The sequence below is a fragment of the Balaenoptera ricei genome, chromosome 13 (assembly GCF_028023285.1).
Source record: "Balaenoptera ricei isolate mBalRic1 chromosome 13, mBalRic1.hap2, whole genome shotgun sequence".
NCBI classification, from domain to species: Eukaryota; Metazoa; Chordata; class Mammalia; order Artiodactyla; family Balaenopteridae; genus Balaenoptera; species Balaenoptera ricei.
Window position 1 is genome coordinate 26,618,482 of NC_082651.1, and position 22,487 is coordinate 26,640,968.

Here is a 22,487-nt window from a genome sequence, read left to right on the forward strand (position 1 = left end):
ATTTTGCAAACTCTATTGGGCATCTTACAAAATGAGAGTTTGATTCCAAAGGTCTGGGTGCCCAAGATTATGCAGATCTAACAAGCTCCTAAGTGATGTCAATCCTGCTGGTCCTTGTACCACAATTTGAGTAGTAAGAATCTAGGCCAGAGGGCTGCAGACTATGTATGGTCCATGGACCAATCTGGGTCCACCACCTACTTTTGAAAATAAGGTTTTGTTGTAACACAGCCACACTCATTCGTTTATGGTTGTTTGTGGTGGTTTTGACACCATGATGACAAAAGTTGAGTAGTTGAGGCAGAGAGTATATAGCCCTCAGAGCCCTTTTATAGTAAAGTTATAAAGGTGTACTGACCCCGGCTCTACGTTGACTTGTGCTACATGGACCATAGGGGGTTTTCCTGGTCACTCTATAGGATGGCTCACCAGCAGTTGTCTTTCCTGACCCTCAGCCTGCCTTCTTTGTCCCCCTTTCTTTTACCTCTGGCTCCTGCAACCCTCTCCATTAGTGCCTGGGGCATGGAGAGACTTGCAGGAAGAATTTCTGTGCCATGGTTAAGCTTCTGTCTTGCATGTGGTCCTCTCATAGTCCTGAGGAAGTACCCTGCTTGGCACCCCACTCAGAACCAGTCAGCCCTGGTGTCCTTTTAGTCTTCAAAGTGGTTCACTCTAAGACCTGTTCAGAAATACTCTCTGGAACTTACTCATGCATACAAAGCTCATGCCTAATTGCTCTTTCTGTTTTTCAGCCAGCCAGAATTTACTGAGAACCTCCTTTCATCAGGCACCATGCTAGGTACCAGGGTAATAAGGACTTGTAAGAAGTCTCTTCAGTAAACCAATAATTCCAATTGCAATATCATAGGTGCAATATTAGAAAAATATTCTAATACTTTGATAGACAAGAAAAGAGTCTGGAGGATTTGGAGCTTTACTGCATTAGACCTTTCTTTTTAAATAAAACATGAATTTTTATTAATTTTTACACAAACACATTTTTGCATCCATTGACATGGTATGTTTTTCCTCTTAATCTATAAATGTGATAGATTACAATTATTTACATTCAATGTTTTTATAAGTGAGATAATAACATCTTTTACTTAAAATTAAGCATATCCATAATTTGATATAAATTAGAATTTTATTGACTTCAATTTTTTAAATCAAAGTGTAGTTGATGTAAAATATTCTATAAACTACAGGTGTAAAATACAGTGATTCACAGTCTGTTTGTTTTTTTAATGGAGGGCCAAGAGGTGTTAGTCTTTTCTTTTATTTCTTTCTTTCTTTTTTTTTTTTGACTTGATTTCTCTAGGTGCACGGGCTTCAGTAGATGTGGCTTGCGGGCTCTAGAGTGTAGGCTCAGTAGTTGTGGCTCATGGGCTTAGTTGCTCCATGGCATGTGGGATCTTCCTGGACCAGGGATTGAACCTGTGTCCTCTGAATTGGCAGGTGGATTCTTAACCACACTGCCACCAGGGAAGTCCCCACAGTTTTTAAAGGTTATACTCCATTTTTAATTATTATAAAATATCGGCTATATTCCCTGTGTTGTACAATATGTCCTTGTAGCTTATTTTATACATAATAGTTTGTACTTCTGAATCCCCTACTCTATATTGCCCCTCCCCCCTTCCTCTCCCCACTGATGCACTAGTTTGTTCTCTATATCTGGGAGTCCTCTTCTTTTTTGTTATATTCACTAGTTTGCTGTATTTTTTAGATTCCACATATAAGTGATATCATATAGTATTTTGACTTTAATTTTAATATCTTCATAATTCTGCTACCATTCCCATTAACTGAAAATCAATATTTGATTGCTGGATTCTCTAAAGAATCTTTAAAATTTAACCTTTAAAATTCATTGTTGGGGGGAGGAGAGAAGATGGCAGAAGTGTAAGACGCGGAGATCACCTTCCTTACCACAGATACAGTAGAAATACATCTACACGTGGAACTGCTCCTACAGAACACCCACTGAACGCTGGCAGAAAACGTCAGACCTCCCAAAAGGCAAGAAACTCCCCCTGTACTTGGGTAGGGCAAAAGAGAAAAAAGAAATAACAGAGACAAAAGAATAGGGACGGGACCTGCACCAGTGGGAGGTAGCCATGAAGGAGGAAAGATTTCCACGCACTAGGAAGCCCCTTCGCGGGCAGAGACTGTGGGTGGCAGAGGGGGGAAGCTTCAGAGCCACGGAGGAGAGCACAGCTACAGGGGTGCGGAGGGCAAAGCGGAGAGATTCCCGCACAGAGGCTCGGTGCTGAGCAGCACTCACCAGCCCTGGTGGGCGGGGCTGGGAGCTGATGCTCAGGCTTCGGTCGGATCCCAGAGAGAGGACTGGGGTTGGCGGCATGAACACAGCCTGAAAGGGTTAGTGCACCACAGCTAGCCGGGAGGGAGTCCGGGAAAAAGTCTGCAGCTGCCGAAGAGGCAAGAGACTTTTTCTTCCCTCTTTGTTTCCTGGTGCGCGAGGAGAGGGGATTCAGAGCACCGCCTAAAGGAACTCCAAAGATGGGTGTGAGCCGCGGCTATCAGCACGGACCCCACAGCAACAGGGGCACAGAGTAAAAAATGGAGAGATTCCCGCACAGAGGCTCAGCGCCGAGCAGCACTTAGCAGCCCGAGAGGCTTGTCTACTCACCCGCCGGGGCGGGCGGGGCTGGGAGCTGATGCTCAGGCTTCGGTCGGATCGCAGGGAGAGGACTGGGGTTGGCGGCATGAACACAGCCTGAAGGGGTTAGCGCACCACAGCTGGCTGGGAGGGAGACCGGGAGAAAGTCTGCAGCTGCCGAAGAGGCAAGAGACTTTTTCTTGCCTCTTTGTTTCGTGGCGCGCAAGGAGAGGGGATTCAGAGCACCGCCTAAACGAACTCCAGAGACTGGCGTGAGCCGCGGCAATCAGCACGGGCCCCAGAGACGGGCATGAGACGCTGGGGCTGCTGCTGCCGCCTCCAAAAAGCCTGTGTGCGAGCATAGGTCACTCTCCACACTGCCCCTCCCGGTAGCCTGTGCAGCCCGCCACTGCCAGGGTCCCGTGATCCGGGGACAACTTCCCCTGGAGAATGCACAGCGCGCCTCAGGCTGCTGCAACGTCACACCGGCCTCTGCTGCCACGGGCTCGCCCCGCCTCCTCTGTACCCCTCCCTCCCCGCGGCCTGGGTGAGCCAGAGCCCCCGAAGCAGCTGCTCCTTTAACCCCATCCTGTCTGGGCGGGGAACAGATGCCCTCAGGTGACCTACACGCAGAGGCAGGTCTAAATCCAAAGCTGAACCCCAGGAGCTGTGCGAACAGAGAAGAGAAGGGGAAATCTCTCCCAGCAGCCTCAGAAGCAGCGGATTAAAACTCCACAAACAACTTGATGTGCCTGCATCTGTTGAATACCTGAATAGACAACGAATCATCCCAAATTCAGGAGGTGGACTTTGGGAGCAGGATATATTAATTTTTCCCCTTTTCCTTTTTTTGTGAGTGTATATGTATATGCTTCTGGGTGAGATTTAGTCTGTATAGCTTTGCTTTATAATAGCTTTATTTTATTTCACTATGTTATAGCCTCTTTCTTTCTTTCTTTCTTTCTATTTTTTCTCCCTTTACTCTGAGCCGTGTGGATGAAAGGCTCTTGGTGCTCCAGCCAGGCATCAGGGCCGTGCCTCTGAGGTGGGAGAGCCAACTTCAGGACACTGGTCCACAAGAGACCTCCCAGCTCCACGTAATACCAAACAGCAAAAATCTCTCAGAGATCTCCATCTCAACATCAAGACCCAGCTTCACTCAACGACCAGCAAGCTACAGTGCTGGACACCCTATGCCAAACAACTAGCAAGACAGGAACACATCCCCATCCATTAGCAGAGAGGCTGCCTAAAATCATAATAAGGCCACAGACACCCCAAAATACACCACCAGACGTGGACGTGCCCACCAGAAAGACAAGATCCAACCTCATCCACCAGAACACAGGCACTAGTCCCCTCCACCAGGAAGCCTACACAACCCACTGAACCAACCTTAGCCACTGGGGACAGATACCAAAAACAACGGGAACTAGGAACCTGCAGCCTGTGAAAAGGAGACCCCAAACACAGTAAGATAAGCAAAATGAGAAGACAGAAAAACACACAGCAGATGAAGGAGCAGGGTCAAAACACACCAGACTTAACAAATGAAGAGGAAAGAGGTAGTCTACCTGAAAAAGAATTCAGAATAATGATAGTAAGGATGATCCAAAATCTGGGAAATAGAATAGACAAAATGCAAGAAACATTTAACAAGGACGTAGAAGAACTAAAGAGGAACCAAGCAATGATGAAAAACACAATAAATGAAATTAAAAATACTCTAGATGGGATCAATAGCAGAATAACTGAGGCAGAAGAAAGGATAAGTGACCTGGAAGATAAAATGGTGGAAATAACTACTGCAGAGCAGGATAAAGAAAAAAGAATGAAAAGAACTGAGGACAGTCTTAGAGACTTCTGGGACAACATTAAACGCACCAACATTCGAATTATAGGGGCCCCAGAAGAAGAAGAGAAAAAGAAAGGGACTGATAAAATATTTGAAGAGATTATAGTTGAAAACTTCCCTAATATGGGAAAGGAAATAGTTAGTCAAATCCTGGAAGCACAGAGTCCCATACAGGATAAATCCAAGGAGAAACATGCCAAGACACATATTAATCAAACTGTCAAAAATTAAATATAAAGGAAACATATTAAAAGCAGCAAGGGAAAAACAACAAATAACACACAGGGGAATCCCCATAAGGTTAACAGCTGATCTTTCAGCAGAAACTCTGCAAGCCAGAATGGAGTGGCAGGATATACTTAAAGTGATGAAGGAGAAAAACCTACAACCAAGATTACCCTACCCAGCAAGGATCTCATTCAGATGTGATGGAGAAATTAAAACCTTTACAGACAAGCAAAAGCTGAGAGTTCAGCACCACCAAACCAGCTTTACAACAAATGCTAAAGGAACTTCTCTAGGCAAGAAACACAAGAGAAGGAAAACACCTACAATAAGAAACCCAAAACAGTTAAGAAAATGGGAATAGGAACATATATATTGATAATTACCTTGAATGTAAATGGATTAAATGCTCCCACCAAAAGACACAGGCTGGCTGAATGGATACAAAAACAAGACCCTTATATATGCTGTCTACAAGAGACCCACTTCAGACCTAGAGACACATACAGACTGAAAGTGAGGGGATGGAAAAAGATAGTCCATGCAAATGGAAATCAAAAGAAAGCTGGAGTAGCAGTTCTCATATCAGACAAAATAGACTTTCAAATAAAGACTATTACAAGAGACAAAGAAGGACACTATATAATGATCAAGGGATCGATCCAAGAGGAAGGTATAACAATTGTAAATATTTATGCACCCAATATAGGAGCACATCAATACATAAGGCAAGTACTAACAGCCATAAAAGGGGAAATCGACAGCAACACAATCATAGTAGGGGACTTTAACACCCCACTTTCACCAATGGACAGATCATCCAAAATGAAAATAAATAAGGAAACACAAGCTTTAAATGATACATTAAAGATGGACTTAATTGATATTTATAGGACATTCCGCCCAAAAACAACAGAATACACATTTTTCTCAAGTGCTCATGGAACATTCTCCAGGATAGATCATATCTTGGGTCACAAATCAAGCCTTGGTAAATTTAAGAAAATTGAAATCATATCAAGTATCTTTTCCGACCACAGCGCTATGAGACTAGATATCAATTACAGGAAAAGATCTGTAAAAAATACAAACACATGGAGGCTACACAATACACTACTTAATAACGAAGTGATCACTGAAGAAATCAAAGGGGAAATCAAAAAATACCTAGAAACAAATGACAATGGAGATACAACGACCCAAAACCTATGGGACGCAGCAAAAGCAGTGCTAAGAGGGAAGTTTATAGCAATACAAGCCTACCTCAAAAACAGGAAACATCTCGAATAAACAACCTAACCTTGCACCTAAAGCAATTAGAGAAAGAAGAACAAAAAAACCCCAAAGCCAGCAGAAGGAAAGAAATCATAAAGATCAGGTCAGAAATAAATGAAAAAGAAATGAAGGAAACAATAGCAAAAATCAATGAAACTAAAAGCTGCTTCTTTGAGAAGATAAACAAAATTGATAAACCATTAGCCAGACTCATCAAGAGAAAAAGGGAGAAGACTCAAATCAATAGAATTAGAAATGAAAAAGGAGAAGTAACCAGTGACACTGCAGAAATACAAAAGATCATGAGAGATTACTACAAGCAACTCTATGCCAATAAAATGGACAATCTGGAAGAAATGGACATATTCTTAGAAATGCACACACTGCCGAGACTGAACCAGGAAGAAATAAAAAATATGAACAGACTAATCACAAGCACTGAAATTGAAACTGTGATTAAAAATCTTCCAACAAACAAAAGCCCAGGACCAGATGGCTTCACAGGTGAATTCTATCAAACATTTAGAGAAGAGCTAACACCTATCCTTCTCAAACTCTTCCAAAATATTGCAGAGGGAGGAACACTCCCAAACTCATTCTACGAGGCCACCATCACCCTGATACCAAAACCAGACAAAGATGTCACAAAGAAAGAAAACTACAGGCCAATATTCCTGATGAACATAGATGCAAAAATCCTCAACAAAATACTAGCAAACAGAATCCAACAGCACATTAAAAGGATCATACACCATGATCAAGTGGGGTTTATCCCAGGAATGCAAGGATACTTCAATATACGCAAATCAATCAATGTGATACACCATATTAACAAATTGAAGGAGAAAAACCATATGATCATCTCAATAGATGCAGAGAAAGCTTTCGACAAAATTCAACACCCATTTATGATAAAAGCCCTGCAGAAAGTAGGCATAGAGGGAACTTTCCTCAACATAATAAAGGCCATATATGACAAACCCACAGCCAACATTGTCCTCAATGGTGAAAAACTGAAACCATTTCCACTAAGATCAGGAACAAGACAAGGTTGCCCACTCTCACCACTATTATTCAACATAGTTTTGGAAGTGTTAGCCACAGCAATCAGAGAAGAAAAAGAAATAAAAGGAATCCAAATCGGAAAAGAAGAAGTAAAGCTGTCACTATTTGCAGATGACATGATACTATACATAGAGAATCCTAAAGATGCTACCAGAAAACTCCTAGAGCTAATCAATGAATTTGATAAAGTAGCAGGATACAAAATTAATGCACAGAAATCTCTTGCATTCTATACACTAATGATGAAAAATCTGAAAGTGAAATTAAGAAAACACTCCCGTTTACCATTGTAAAAAAAGAATAAAATATCTAGGAATAAACCTACCTAAGGAGATAAAAGACCTGTACGCAGAAAATTATAAGACACTGATGAAAGAAATTAAAGATGATACAAATAGATAGAGAGATATACCATGTTCCTGGATTGGAAGAATCAACATTGTGAAAATGACTCTACTACCCAAAGCAATCTACAGATTCAGTGCAATCCCTATCAAACTACCACTGGCATTTTTCACAGAACTAGAACAAAAAATTTCACAATTTGTATGGAAACACAAAAGACCCCGAATAGCCAAAGCAATCTTGAGAACGAAAAATGGAGCTGGGGGAATCAGGCTCCCTGACTTCAGACTATATTACAAAGCTACAGTAATCAAGACAGTTTGGTACTGGCACAAAAACAGAAATATAGATCAGTGGAACAGGATAGAAAGCCCAGAGATAAACCCACACACATATGGTCACCTTATCTTTGATAAAGGAGGCAAGCATATACAGTGGAGAAAAGACAGCCTCTTCAATAAGTGGTGCTGGGAAAATTGGACAGATACATTTAAGAGTATGAAATTAGAACACTCCCTCACAGCATGCACAAAAATAAACTCAAAATGGATTAAAGACCTAAGTGTAAGGCCAGACACTATCAAACTCTTAGAGGAAAACATAGGCAGAACACTCTATGACATAAATCACAGCAAGATTCTTTTTGACCCAGCTCCCAGAGAAATGGAAATAAGAACACAAATAAACAAATGGGACCTAATGAAACTTAAAAGCTTTTGCACAGCAAAGGAAACCATAAACAAGACCAAAAGACAACCCTCAGAATGGGAGAAAATATTTGCAAATGAAGCAACTGACAAAGGATTAATCTCCAAGATTTACAAGCAGCTCATGCAGCTCAATAACAAAAAAATGAACAACCCAATCCAAAAATGGGCAGAAGACCTAAATAGACATTTCTCCAAAGAAGATATACAGATTGCCAACAGACACATGAAAGAATGCTCAACATCATTAATCATTAGAGAAATGCAAATCAAAACTACAATGAGATATCATCTCACACCGGTCAGAATGGCCATCATCAAAAAATCTAGAAACAATAAATGCTGGAGAGGGTGTGGAGGAAAGGGAACACTCTTGCACTGTTGGTGGGAATGTAAATTGATACAGCCACTATGGAGAACAGTATGGAGGTTCCTTAAAAAACTACAAATAGAACTACCATACGACCCAGCAATCCCACTACTGGGCATATACCCTGAGAAAACCATAGTTCAAAAAGAGTCATGTACCAAAATGTTCATTGCAGCTCTATTTACAATAGCCAGGACATGGAAGCAACCTAAATGTCCATCATTGGATGAATGGATAAAGAAGATGTGGCACATATATACAATGGAATATTACTCAGCCATAAAAGGAAATGAAATGGAGGTATTTGTAATGAGGTGGATGGAGTTAGAGTCTGTCATACAGAGTGAAGTAAGTCAGAAAGAGAAAAACAAACACAGTATGCTAACACATATATACGGAATCTAAGGGGAAAAAAAAAACTGTCATGAAAAACCTAGTGGCAAGACGGGAATAAAGACACAGACCTACTAGAGAATTGACTTGAGGATATGGGGAGTGGGTGGGGTGAGATGTGACAGGGTGAGAGAGTGTCACGGACATATATACACTACCAAATGTAAAATAGATAGCTAGTGGGAAGCAGCCATATAGCACAGGGAGATCAGCTCGGTGCTTTGTGACCACCTAGAGGGGTGGGATGTGGGGAGGGTGGGAGGGAGGGAGATGCAAGAGGGAAGAGATATGGGAACATATTGTATATGTATAACTGATTCACTTTGTTATAAAGCAGAAGCTAACACACCATTGTAAGGCAATTATACTTCAATAAAGATGTTTTAAAAAAAATTCATTGTTGTATCTCATCAACATCTTATATTTATTATTATTATTATTAATTTTAAAAATTGTAAAATACGTATAACATAAAATTTGCTATTTTAACCATTTTTAAGTGTACAGCTCAGTGGCATCAAGTACATATACTTTGTTGTGCAACCATTATCATTATCCATATCCAGAACACTTTTCATCTTGCAAAACTGAAACTTTGTACTCTGTACCCATTAAACATAATTTCCTATTTCTCCCTTCTCCCAACCCCTGACAACCACCATTCTGCCTTCTGTCTATGAATTTGACTACTCTAGGTGCTTCATATAAGTGGAATCATACCATATTTGTTCTTTTGTGACTGGCTTACTTCACTTAGCATAATGTCCTCAAGGTTCATCCATGTTGTGCATGTGTCAGAATTTCATTCTTTTTTAAGACTGTGAGTAATATTCCATTGTATGCATATACCACATTTTGTTTATCCATTTGTCTGTGAAGACACTTTGATTGATTTATCTTTAGGCTGTCATAATAATGCTTCATCATAATTTGTGTACAAATATCTGTTCAAGTCCCTGCTTTCAATTCTTTTAGGTGTAGATCCAGAGTGGAATTGCTGAATCATATGGTAATTCTATTTTTAATTTTTTGAGAAACTGCCACACTGTTTTCCATAGTGCTTTCACAATTTTACTTTCCCATCAACAGTACAAGGGTTCCTCTCCAATCCTTTCCAACACTTACTATTTTGTTTTTTTTTTTTTTGATAGTAACCATCCTAATTGATATGGGATGGTATCTCATTGTGTTTTTGATTTGTGTTTCCCTAATGATTAGTGACGTTGAGCATCTTTTCATGTGCTTATTGGTCATTCATGAATCTTCCTTGAAGAAAGGTCTATTCAAATCCTTTGTCCATTTTTTAATCAGGTTGTTTGTTTTTTGCTGTTGTTGTGTTGTAGGAGTTCTCTATAATCTAGATATTAATCCCTCATCAGATATATGATTTGCAAATATTTTCTCCCATTCCATGGGTTGCTTTTCACTCTGTTGATTGTATCCTTTGATGCACAGAAGTTTTAAGTTTTGATGTAGTCCAACTTATCTATTTTTATTTTGTTGCCTGTGCTTTTGGTGTCAAGTCCAAGAAATCATTTCCAAATCCAGTGTCATGAAGCTCTTCCTCCATGTTTTCTTCTAAGAGCTTTATAGTTTTAGCTCTTCCACTTAGGTCTTTTATCCATTTTTAGTTAATTTTTTTTTTAATATGGTGTAAGGTAAGGGTTGAACTTCATTTTCTTGCATGTGGATATCCAGTTTTCTCAACAAGACTATTCTTTCCAAAATGAATGGTCTCTTGTTGAAAATAATTTAACCATATATGTAAGGTTTTATTTCTGGGCTCTCTATTTTATTCCATTTATCCATATGCCTGTCTTTATGCAAGTACTGCACTGTTTTGATTACTGTAGCTTTGTAATACGTTTTGAAATGAGGAAGTGTGAGACTTCCAGCTTTGTTTTTTTTATTAGGATTGTTTTAGTAATTTGGATTGCTTGATATTCCATATGAATTTTAGTATGGATTTTTCTATTTCTGAAAAAAGGAAGTCTTTAGGATTTTGAGACTACAGTAGAACTTTTGAATTCTCTCTTACAGGAAACATTAGCCAAGGAGGAGGGACATTTAGGCAAAAGGAAGGGCATAACTAAAAGCATGAAAAGATAAAAGAGCTTAGTGTATTTGGGGAACTGAAAGTAATCTGGTATTGTTGAAGCATTAGGCATACTTGTATCTCTGTGTATATGTGTAAGAGTGTAGACTTGGGTAGGAGATGAATTAAGAGCTAAAATAGAGGTCAGATATTGTGAAAGTGGATGTGTTTTGTGTTAAGAAGATTAATGGGGATTAAACTTCTTAACATTAGTGAAGGGTTGGACTATGGAGTGAAGTGATCAGATTTGTATTTTATAAAGATAACCCTGTTGGTAAGAGTGGGTGCTAGATTGAATAGGAAGAGGTATTTGCAGAAGCATCAGATAGGAGATTGTTGGAAAACTCACAGAAATAAAATGATAAGACTTGCACTATAGTAGGATTAGTGGGGATAGAAAGGAAGTAATGGACCTGAAACAGCTTTGTCCTACTATATACTCAGAAATATTCCAGTGGCTTCACTCTCTTCCTAGGTCCTGAAGTCCTCAGACCTGCAGAACAGTTTCTGAACTCAGGGTGGTGGTTCCAAGTCTTCACCTGTATCATCAGCTGTCACCTTTTAGGAACTCAAATGACTGCTGAAGACTCAGAGGTACAGGGGTCCCTCAGCAATAGCTAGCCCTTTCTCAGAGCCCCCAGGCTCCCACTCCTCATCTGCCACTCTCTGGGCCTCTGGCTGCTCCAAGGACCTTGTGTTCATTTCTGTCCTACCTATGGGTTGGTCTGTCTTTTCTTGCTTTGGTCTTCCCTGAGCCCACTGGAATTCACCAAAGTGAGAGTTGTCTTATCTGTTGTGACCCATTCCATCCACCTATGGAATTGCAGCTCTCCAGGCCCTCTAAATGTGATCCATGTTACCAATGTCTGTGACCCACCTAAGAACTTGTTTCTTCTGCAAGGACTGGAACCTTCTGCTTCCCTAGCTTTCCCTAACGTAACATCCTTCCATACCCTGTGACTCAGTTCCCTGTCTTCAGATAGAGTGGTATTGAATAGGAGTCATTAAGATCTCTGCCACTTGAAATCCTCAGCTCTCTGCCAGGGCTTCCCTGAATGTACTGGGTAATGATAATGCTGGTTCTGAGCAGCAGCAGCAGCTGGGGAAAGAATGAGCTCCCCCAGCCAGAGGCTGAGCCACTGAATACTGAGATCCCAAGTTCCTGTTCTGAACCCTGGTGATCAGTTCCTTTGATGGGCCATTTGTGGCAGTGCATGTGTGTTTGGTTGGCCCATCACAGTCACAGGTGGAGTCATGGAGCTAGGGGCAGGTAGCAGGCTCGAGCTCCCAAGTTCTTGGGGGCATTTTAGAACCACTTTGGGAGTTCTGAAATTGTCAGCTCTGACCCATTGCCAAGAATGCACATTTGGTGATACGTGGGATGAAGCAAACTGATCAAAGTACACAAGTGCCATCAGTACAGGGGAAAGCAGAGCCAGGTGAAAAGCAGGCTGTGGCTTGGGGTTAAAATGCAGTGATTAAAGTGATGATGGACTGCACCTCATAGGCAAACCAGGAAGAATGCAATAAAAAGGATCAAGGAAAGGTGAGGGAGAAGTGTTAAAATGGGAAATTGGGAGGAGATGGGGAAGAGAAAGGAGAAAGGCCAGGAAAAACAGATTTAAGGAGTTGCTGCTTCTTTGAAAGCCAAGAAGCTGTTAGAGCAGAGTACAAGATCTCAGATCTTTGCAGCCCCCTGCCTGGGAAGGTTGGACTGGTTTTTGTTCTTGAGCCCAGGCTACCTGGCACACAGCCTCAGGAAATCAGAATGTGTTCTCATCACTCACTTTGTGTTCCCAAACAGAAGAGAAGAGAGGGAGGGTGGCCACCTTGATCCAGCTGAAGCATCTCCAGGAGGCCTTTTCTGGATGTCACATCGAGGCTGCCCTTCTGCTACAACACGGAGCTGGTGATCCCCGAGTTCGTGGACATGGCTTTGCTCAGCAATATCCTAGAGGCCTATTCCTTTGTCTCAGGTAGTTGTTCAGTCTCAGCTGGGCCAGGTCTGAGGCCTGGGGCTGGGTAGAGCCATCTCCTGGGTGGCCATCTCTGGTCTTATGCTCAGGAGAGAAATGCCCCTCCTAACAGAGGGGCTCTGTGGTACTGAGTTTTGAGATGAAAAGTTTTCTGGTTTGAAACTTAAGCTTTCTCTAATTTGGCAAATGGGGGGTTCTAAGAGCTTTATCTTGCTGAAAAATGTTTGGTTTCCTTTTGGGCTCGAGTGAATGAAGTAGCCTGGGGCTACTGTTGGCTTCTGTCATTAAGTATTTAACTCTGATATGTAAGGCCAGAATGGAGTATCCTCAGCCTGATTATTTCTATGCAGTGGTTCTCAGCTCCACCCAGGGTGTGTGTGTGTGTGTGTGTGTGTGTGTGTGGTCTGTGTTTGGGGGGTTGTGTGAGAAGTTTGATAACCTTCTGGGAGACATGGAGACAGAAAGTATGTGAGTCTGGGAGAGTCTGATATTTGCTCCCTCCTTGGTTCAAAGTTGTTTTCTTTTAGAAAGATGGCTGACTTTCTCCTCAAGATCATTTCTTGAGAACAGGTGCTGTTCATATAAAAGGAGTCATTTAAAAATACATGAAAATATACCTCAATAAAGCTGAAATTTAAAAAAAATACATGAAAATGCTGAATAGTTTGAATGACCAAATTGATTTTCTGCTGCTTGAGTGAGCTTTTAAGGTTTTGGTAGTTTGCTTTTCTTTATTTTATTTGGCCTTATGTCTCTGTTTGTTGTATAAAAGGAAGGGACTGAGGTTCTGATTAGATTTCCTCTGGGGGACTGGTTTTACTTTCTAGTTCTCTGGTCAGGGTTGATATGTGGTGACCTCAGAGTTCAGGTACAAAACCTGACATGTCTATTTACAATGGCAAATCTGAGCTAAGGTTGAGGATAAAGGAAGTTCATGGCTTTTTGTTGAAAGAACATCTTGGATGACGTGCAACCTGATTTTAGAAAGGAGGACTTCTCAGGAACCTGGCTGGCTCCTTTGTGGTTGGCAAGATGCAGCATGTAGTCTTCACATGCCTCAACTCCAGGGTTCTCCCTTTTCAGATCAGCGAAGGCTCAGGTCATCAGTCAGCTCCTCACCTCCCAAAGGAAGTTCAGTGCCTGGGGCCTCCTTGCCTGGGCACCCACACATCAGAGGAATCTCAGTTCTGCTTTTTCTTCTAGGCTATTCTGGAGAGAAAGGACACTGGAGCTGGAAAAGAGATGTTTAAAACTCTGGTATCATGTTTTCATAAGCAATTAAATTGATGATCTCCTCAACTCTATAGTGAAGACACCCCAAAATGAAGTGGGGTGTGGCAGGGAGGGTCTGGAGTTTCCAGGCCTCAGATGACACTTGCAAATAAGCTGTTGTAAGAAAATATCTTGGGTGAGAGCAAACAGGCTTCTGGACTTTGGAACTCTACTCAGCACAAGAAGTACCTGGCGGCTTTTCATTTTGGCCAGGATGACCCTGAGTTGTGATCATTGAATGCCCTGGTGTTTACCATGTGTCTTATGATCTTGTTAAGGTGAAAGGGTACATGGCCCTGTTTTTCTCTCCCCTTCAACCTTTTTCCTTCCCACTCCATATTCTGGAATTAAATATTGCTTAGGATGCAGGAAGATAATGCTTCTTTTAAGTGAATACGGGCTGAGATAAAAAGAAAAGGAAAGGAAATGGAAAGTGGAGTGGCTAAAATAAAATGCATTAGATCAAGTAAACAGACTTGGTGGCTAAAAATTCATTCTGAGTGTGATTCAGAATACTGCCTGACTATAAAGGAAATGAATTAAAAAATTTAAAATATGAAGGTGAATATAACAGCCCCTAACCGCTCCTATTTTCTCCCAGCTCATCAGTTGCCTCATCCACGTGGTCCATCATTTCAGGAACACACTTGCTAATACACATAACTCCCTTATTCCTTTGTCTAGTTTCTGATTAAACCAACAGGCAAAAATCCCAACTCTTAAGTAAACTCTTCTTTCTCCCCTTTTTCCCTCTGCACTCAAGTAACCAAACACTGTTACAACTTTGCAGATTGAAACCATTAAGAAATTCATGGAATTTGGCCTTAGCTGAGGCTTTGTAATACTGTGTCATTCTTTCTATTTGCTTTTGGATACATCTTGTTCCCATTCTTCACAATACCCATTTCAAACCTTGACCAAGGTATAATTTAAAATATCTGTTTATCAAAATGTACCCGTAGTTGGCAAATGCAAACTAAGAAAAAAAGTAGCATTAATGAAGAAGGATTAAAGTTAATATATAAAGAGCTCTTACAAATCAACAAAGGATAAGTGTCCCAAAAGAAAAGTGGACAAAGGATAAGAATCAGCAGTTTGCCGAAGAAAAAATACAGATTACTGGTAAAACATAAGCAGCTCAATGTCTGGCAATTAAACAAATGCAAAATGAAACCAACAGTGAGGTTAACATTTTAATTTTATAAAATTCTCAAATATTTGAGTGATTATGTTTATAATTTCAGTTTTGGAGAAAGTGTAGGGAGATGAGTACTTGCACATATTGCTGATGGGATTATAAATTGCTACAGCCTCTCTAGAAAATGATTTGGGAACAAATGTCAAAAGCCTTAAAACCACATATAGCATTTAGCCAGCAATTCCACAACTAGGAATTTATCCTAATGAAATAATTAGGGATACGGGTCAAAATTTTACTGTGAAGACAGTTTATCTCAGAACTGTTTATAATAGTAAAAAAAAAATGTTGGTGAATATTAATTTAAGTAGAAAGATATTTATGATGCGCTGTTAAGTAAACAAAGCCTGTTACCACACAGCATATACAGTATAATCCCATTATGTGTGTATATTCATATGTATATATAACCACATTTTACTACAAACTATATCTGGATGCTGGGATTGTATGAGTATGTGTCTGTGTATTTTTAATTCTCTTTTGCTTAGATGTATTTATGTGTTCTATATGTCATTGATATTAGTTTTGTAATAAGTAATGTTATTTTATTGAAATTTAAAAATTTGAAATATATATATATGTGTATATAAATAAATAAATGAATGAATATATATATATATATATATATATATATATATATATATATATATATATATATAATTACCACTGCCTTACTCTTTTCTGACTTCTCTAGCTGAGTATCTAAATGACCTGAACGTTACCACTTAGATGTGCCATAAGTGTTTCAAATTGAACCTGGCCTGGAATGGAATATTGTCCCCTTTAAATATGTTTCCTTTTTAAAAATTGAACTATAGTTAATTTACAATGTTGTGTTAGTTTCAAGTATACATCAAAGTGATTCAGATATATATAGATATTATATGTATAATATATGTAATATATGAAAAATATATATTTAAATATATATATTCTTTTACATGTAAAAGAATGTATATATTTTATATATATAAAAAGAATATATATATATATTCTTTTTCAGATTCATTTCCATTATAGGTTATCACAAGATATTGAGTATAGTTCCCTGTGCTATACAGTAGGACCTTGTTGTTTACCTATTTTATATATAGTAGTGTGTATATGTTCATCCCAAACTCCTCATTTATCCCTCCCCACCTGTCCCCTTTGGTAATAAGTTTGTTTTCTATGTCTGTGAGTCTATTCCTGTTTTGTAAATAAGTTCATTTGTATCATTTTTTTAGATTCCACATATAAGTGATATCATATGATATTGTCTTTCTCTTTCTGATTTGCTTCACTAGTATGATGATTTCTAGGTCCACCCATGTTGCTGCAAATAGCATCATTTCATTCATTCTTTATGTGAAGTAATATCCCATTGTGTATATATATACACATATATATGTATATATATGTGTATATATATATATACCACATCTTTATCCATTCATCTGTCAGTGGACATTTAGGTTGCTTCCATGTCTTGGCTATTGTAAATAGTGCTGCTATGAACATTGGGGTGCATCTATCTTTTTGATTAGAGTTTTCTCCAGATATATGCCCAAGAGTGAGATTGCAGGATCACATGGTAACTATTTTTACTTTTTTAAGGAACCTCCATAATGTTCTCCATAGTGGCTGTACCAACTAACATTCCCATCAACAGTGTAGGAGGGTTCTTTTTTCTCCACACTCTCTCCAGCATTTATTATTTATAGACTTTTTAATGATGGCCATTCTGACTGGTGTGAGGTAATACCTCATTAGAGTTTTGATTTGCGCTTCCCTAATAATTAGTGATGTGGAGTATCTTTTCATGTGTTTGTTGGCCATCTGTATGTCTTCTTTGGAGAAATGTCTATTTAGGTCTTCTGCCCATTTTTTGATTGGGTTTTTGTTTTTTTGATATTAAGCTGTATGAGCTGTTTGTATATTTTGGAAATTAATCCCTTATCAGTAGCATTGTTTGCAAATTAAATATACTCCTTATTTTGTGTACCATCTAGGGCATCACCTATACTAGAAATATGATTTTTAGCCTTTGATGCATCTTCTTCACTGCCCATATCCAATCACTTACAGTTGGTCCATTTCACCTTTCAATGTCCCTGAAATGCCTCCCTTCTACTTTATTCCCACTATAACTGAGTTGGTTTAAGCTCATTCATGTTTTTGCCTGCTTTGCCATAATGGCATTTTCTATGGTCTACCAACCTCCAATCTGTGTTTTGTAGTGAAATGATGTTTCTAAAATGTAAGCGTGATGATGCAATCCTTTTTACTTTTTAGAATCTCTTTGTGGATCCTCATTATATCAAGGATAGAACCCAAACACTTTTTTATGGTTTAACAGTTAGAGTTGTTTTCAGCTGCAAATAGTAGAAACCTTCAATTTGGTGTTCTAAACACATAGGAATTATCTTACCCACATAACAAGAAGTCTGGAGGTAGGTGGTTGCTAGCATTAGCTCAAAAATGTAGGGGCCAGATTCTCTGTGATTCTCATGACCTTTCTTTTATGCTTGTCATCTCATGGCTGCAAAATGGCTGCTGTTCCTCTTGCCTTTTGATTCAAGATTGAAAGACAGATGAAAAAGGAAGGAGGTTCCAGTCGACCTCGTCCCATGTTTCATTGGCTAGACCTGTGTCACATGGCCATTTCTAGCTGTAAGAGAGGCTGGAAAAATGAGAATTCTAGCCTTTTCAACTTCCAGACCAATGGTTCATAATCAGGGGTGATTTTGCACAGTAGGGGGATTTCTGCCAATGTCTGGACACATTTTTGGCTATAACAACAGGTGAGGGTTGCTGCTAGTATCATCTAGTGGGTGGAGAAACATACTACAATGCATAGGACAACCCCTATGACAAAGAATTAACTTTTCAAGATGTAGGTCGTGCCAAGGTTTAGAAAACATGCTAGAATAGAGACAAGCAAGAGGGAAGGAACTTAGGGATGGTTTGAGATACTCCAATCTGCAGTTTTTTATGTGGCTTACCAGGGCTTTTCTTGTCTAACCTTGACTTCTCCATGCTCTTATTTAATTATAGTCCTCCCTGACCAAGGCCTCACTTCAATTATTCTAAACCACCTGCCTAGCCTTTTCTCATCTCTTTTGCAGTTATTTCCTTATCCAGGAATTCTTCCATTCAGTCTTGGACTGGCTAACTCCTTCCCAGTCTTTAGAACTCTCTCAGTCATCTTCTCCTCTTATTCCCTACTCAGGCTTAGGTGCCCATCCACCTAAGAATCATCCATGTGTTCTCCCTACACGTGTTTGGTTTCCTCTATCTCAGCACTTGGATTGGAGCAGTAAACACTTCTTGTTCTAACTACTTGAAAGCAACCCCTTGGGATCATAATATAACAACTTAAAATGAGGATAATAATCTCATTAATAATAATAACCTCATTAATAACTTCTAGGATGATTGTTAGAAAGATTAAGCTGAATGATTGCTCTTTTAATTTAATGTTTTGAATTGATAATACATTCTCCAGCCTCACTCTTCCATTCTTTTTAGATTTTTCTTTAAAAATCACCTTCTCAGTGAGATTCCTTTTGGTCACTTTTTCTACCTCCTTCCCTCCCACACACATTTAACATATCATATCTTCCTTCCTATTTTTTCTGTTTTCTCCTTATCACCACCTAACATACCACCTATTTTATTTATTTATCTTGTTTATTATCCATCTCCTTACTAGCTTACTAGAATGTAAACTCCTAAGAGCACAGAGATTTGTGTTTTGTTTATTTACTGTTATATCCTCAGCATCTAGAATAGTGCCTGGCACCTATTAGATGCTCAACAAGTTAGTGAATGAATATTGCTCAGTCATCAAACAATACAAAATGACATGTAGTAAGAAGTCTTACTCCAGTGCTGTCTCCTACTTCTAGTCCCCAAATTTGATCCATACCAGGCTTCTCTGCATCTTTCCAGAGTTCTTTGTGCAGATATAAGAAAATATGAGCATACAGTCTCACCTGCCCCACTGTTATACACAGGTAGCATATCCTATATACTGTTTTGTACTTCACTTTTTTCACTGAAGAATGTATTTTGAAAATATTGTATTTAATAGCAGTGTATAGAGAGCTTCCTCATTCTTTTAGACAACTACACACTGTTCCATTGTACAGAGGAATCATAGTTTAACCAGTCATGGCCAGTGGGAATGGTTCAAATCTTTTCAAACAGGACAACAAACCTGCAATAAATAACCGTGGCATACATACGTTTTCAAGTGCATTTGTAGAATAAATTCTCAAAAGTAGAATTGCTGGATCAAGTGTATAATAATTATTATTTATGATAAGTATTACCAAATTGGCATTTAAAGAGTTTCACAAATTTACTGCTTATAAGATGTATGAGAAAACCCTGTTATAGTATTTTCAAACTGTTGGATTTTTGACAGTCTGATAGATAAAAAATAATATCTAGATGTCATTTAATTTTTGTTTCTCTAGGTCATAGGTCAGGAAACTTTTTCTTTAAAGAGCTAGATTGTAAATATTTTCAGCTTTGTAGGCCATACAGTTTCTATTCTTACTCTCAACTCTGTGTTGTAGCATGCAAGCAGACATAGACAAAACATAAATGAATGGGCATGGCTATGTGCCAATAACAAAACAGACAGCTGGTCAGATTTGGCTTGTGAGCCATAGTGTGCCAATCCCTGCTTTCAGCGAGCATCTTTTCATATGTTTAAGAGCCATTACTTTTCTGTGAGCTATTAATATTGGGTTGGCAAAAAAGTTCGTTCAGGTTTTTCTGTAAAATGCAATGGAAAAACACGAGCGAACTTTTTGGCCAGCCCGATTTTTGTTTTTTTTTTTTTTGTCCATTTACTTTATTGGTGTCTTTTTTCTTAATGCTCTTTCTAGGTCCTCTTTATATATTAGGTCTCTGTTACATATTTCAAATATTTTTCCCAATTTGTCATTTAACTTTGCTTACAGTAATTTTTTTCATTGAATAAGTTTTGGGGGATGATTTATTTTTTTATTTAACCAATATTCTTTGGATGTTTAACTGCCACTATAGCTGTGCAGGCCATGCAGTATTTAACCAGAATTTGAATCACTTTTCCTATGAGATTGGCATGAGGGAGGTGGTCTCAGCAATGAGGGAGAGTAGACCAACATTACTCAATTAATAGTCACAAATTTGGAGATTTAAGAAAGTATTGTAATTTCTGCTTTATATTATTTTTATTCTATTATTTATATGGGAATCTGGTGAGGTCTGAGAACCTTTATGTCTCTAGGCCAAAGGCACTGTAGACTCACATTAAATTTTTGTGGAATAAAGTAATCATTTATTGACTTATAAAATAAAATAAAAATCCAACAGTTGTAATATCCCCTTTCGGAGAGTTTGGTGAAAGTGGTACTTTTATACACAGCTGTTGGCAAGATAAAGTAATGTACCATTTTTTTGTTGTTGTTGTTGTTGCAATATAGTTATAATTTTATTTAACATGAAGTTAGTATTTATAATGTTTAATCATTACAGTTTTAGATGACATTTTTTCAGTTAAAGCTATGTTCTCTTTCACATAGAGAAATATGTTTTTTTGTGTGTGTATGCATTACTCTTTTGAGGTTGGGCTGTAGTAGACACAGAGCTGCTTCTATTGAAATGGTCACATTTAAAATAAATAATACACGAGTTTCTGTTTTCCTTAGTTCTTAAAGTACCTCGTTGGATAAGGGATGGTTAGTGGGCTTATGGTGTGAACTTTCATTTAGCAATTTGTATCAAGAGGTATAAAAATATATACCCTTTTGACATGAAGATTTCTATTCTGAGAATTCATTATAAAAGCAGTAAGTGAAACAAACAAGGAAAAAAGGAAGTAGTGTTAAGCACAAAAATGTTCCTTCCATCATTTTTAATAAAAAAGAAATTTGCAACAACCTAAGTATCCAAAGGTAGGAAACTGTTTTTGTAGCTTATGGTGCATTCACTGGGTAGAATACTATGTAGCCATTGTTAAGTATGATTGACTGGAAGACTGTGGCGCAATACAGAAAGACATTTACATTATATGAAACGTGTATCCTTGGGGCAAAGAATGAATAGGTGGAGCACAGAGGATTTTTAGGGCAGTGAGAATACTGTGTATGATGGACACATATCATTATACATTTTTTGAAACTGATAGAAGGTACACCACCAAGAGTGAACCCGAATATAAACTCTGGGCTTTGGGTTATTATATGTCTATAAGGTTCATGTGTCAAATATAATAATTGTACCAAATTATACCAAATGTAACAAATGTACCACTCTGCTGGGAGATGTTGATAATGGCGGAAGCTATTGCATGTGTGGGGTTGGGAGGTATATGGGAAATCTCTGTACCTTCCACTTAATTTTGCTGTGAACCTAAAACTGCTCTAAAAATATCATCTTAAAAACAAACAAAAAGTATAGCCAGAGAAAAAAATATAAGTTGTATATAAACTGATTATAACCAAGTAAATATAAATTTATATAAGAGAAAGAAAGAACAGAAGAAAATTCGCTTCACTGCACTTCATAGTGTGTAGTTACATTCAGGTTGTAAGATTATGGTGATTTGATAGACTTTTTTCTATTCCTTACTCTTTTAATATTGTACTATTATATATAAATCATTTGTCACATATATATGCATATATCCATACTGGCATATATCTATTTATCCACATATAATAATTGAACTTTTAGAAATTGTGTATTCATGATTTAATTCAATAAATATTTAAGAGATAGGCACCGTGAGCAAAGCACTGGCTGGATGCTGTGGAAATCCAAAGTGAATCATATGGATTCTCTTCTCAAATTTCTTGCTGTTGTATGGGGAATATAGTGGTTACATAACTGATTATAATACAACTATATAAAGTGTGCTTAGATTGGAGGAGCTAATTACACTCCTCCCTTCCATACTCAAGGAGCCAGAAAAGCATCAGAATACAGTATCAACTTGCCCAATAAATAAGCCAGGTCAGATAATGTGTCAAGGCCTTCTACCTAGCTGCCCTTGAGTCCTGGGCTATAGGACTGCAGGTCTTTCCCACTGCAGGTAAAGAAAAGTGAGT

The 22,487-nt window shown here is 38.6% G+C and overlaps 1 protein-coding gene across 13 annotated transcripts in view; it reads left to right on the forward strand.

Annotated features, from left to right (window-relative positions):
- Window positions 1–22,487, forward strand: part of EVA1A (eva-1 homolog A, regulator of programmed cell death) — an 82,734-nt gene that overhangs the window by 50,285 nt on the left and 9,962 nt on the right. For 7 of the 13 annotated variants that reach the window (XM_059942386.1, XM_059942384.1, XM_059942383.1 and 4 more), the window contains 2 exons: window positions 11,429–11,547; window positions 12,758–12,929. In XM_059942386.1, coding sequence (XP_059798369.1) covers window positions 12,884–12,929 — 46 coding nt within the window. In that variant the 5' untranslated portion in view covers window positions 11,429–11,547; window positions 12,758–12,883. Of the gene's footprint in view, window positions 1–9,849; window positions 9,868–11,428; window positions 11,548–12,757; window positions 12,930–14,132; window positions 14,580–22,487 lie in introns of those variants that run through there. The other 6 variants (XM_059942393.1, XM_059942391.1, XM_059942392.1 and 3 more) reach the window with 3 other exon arrangements.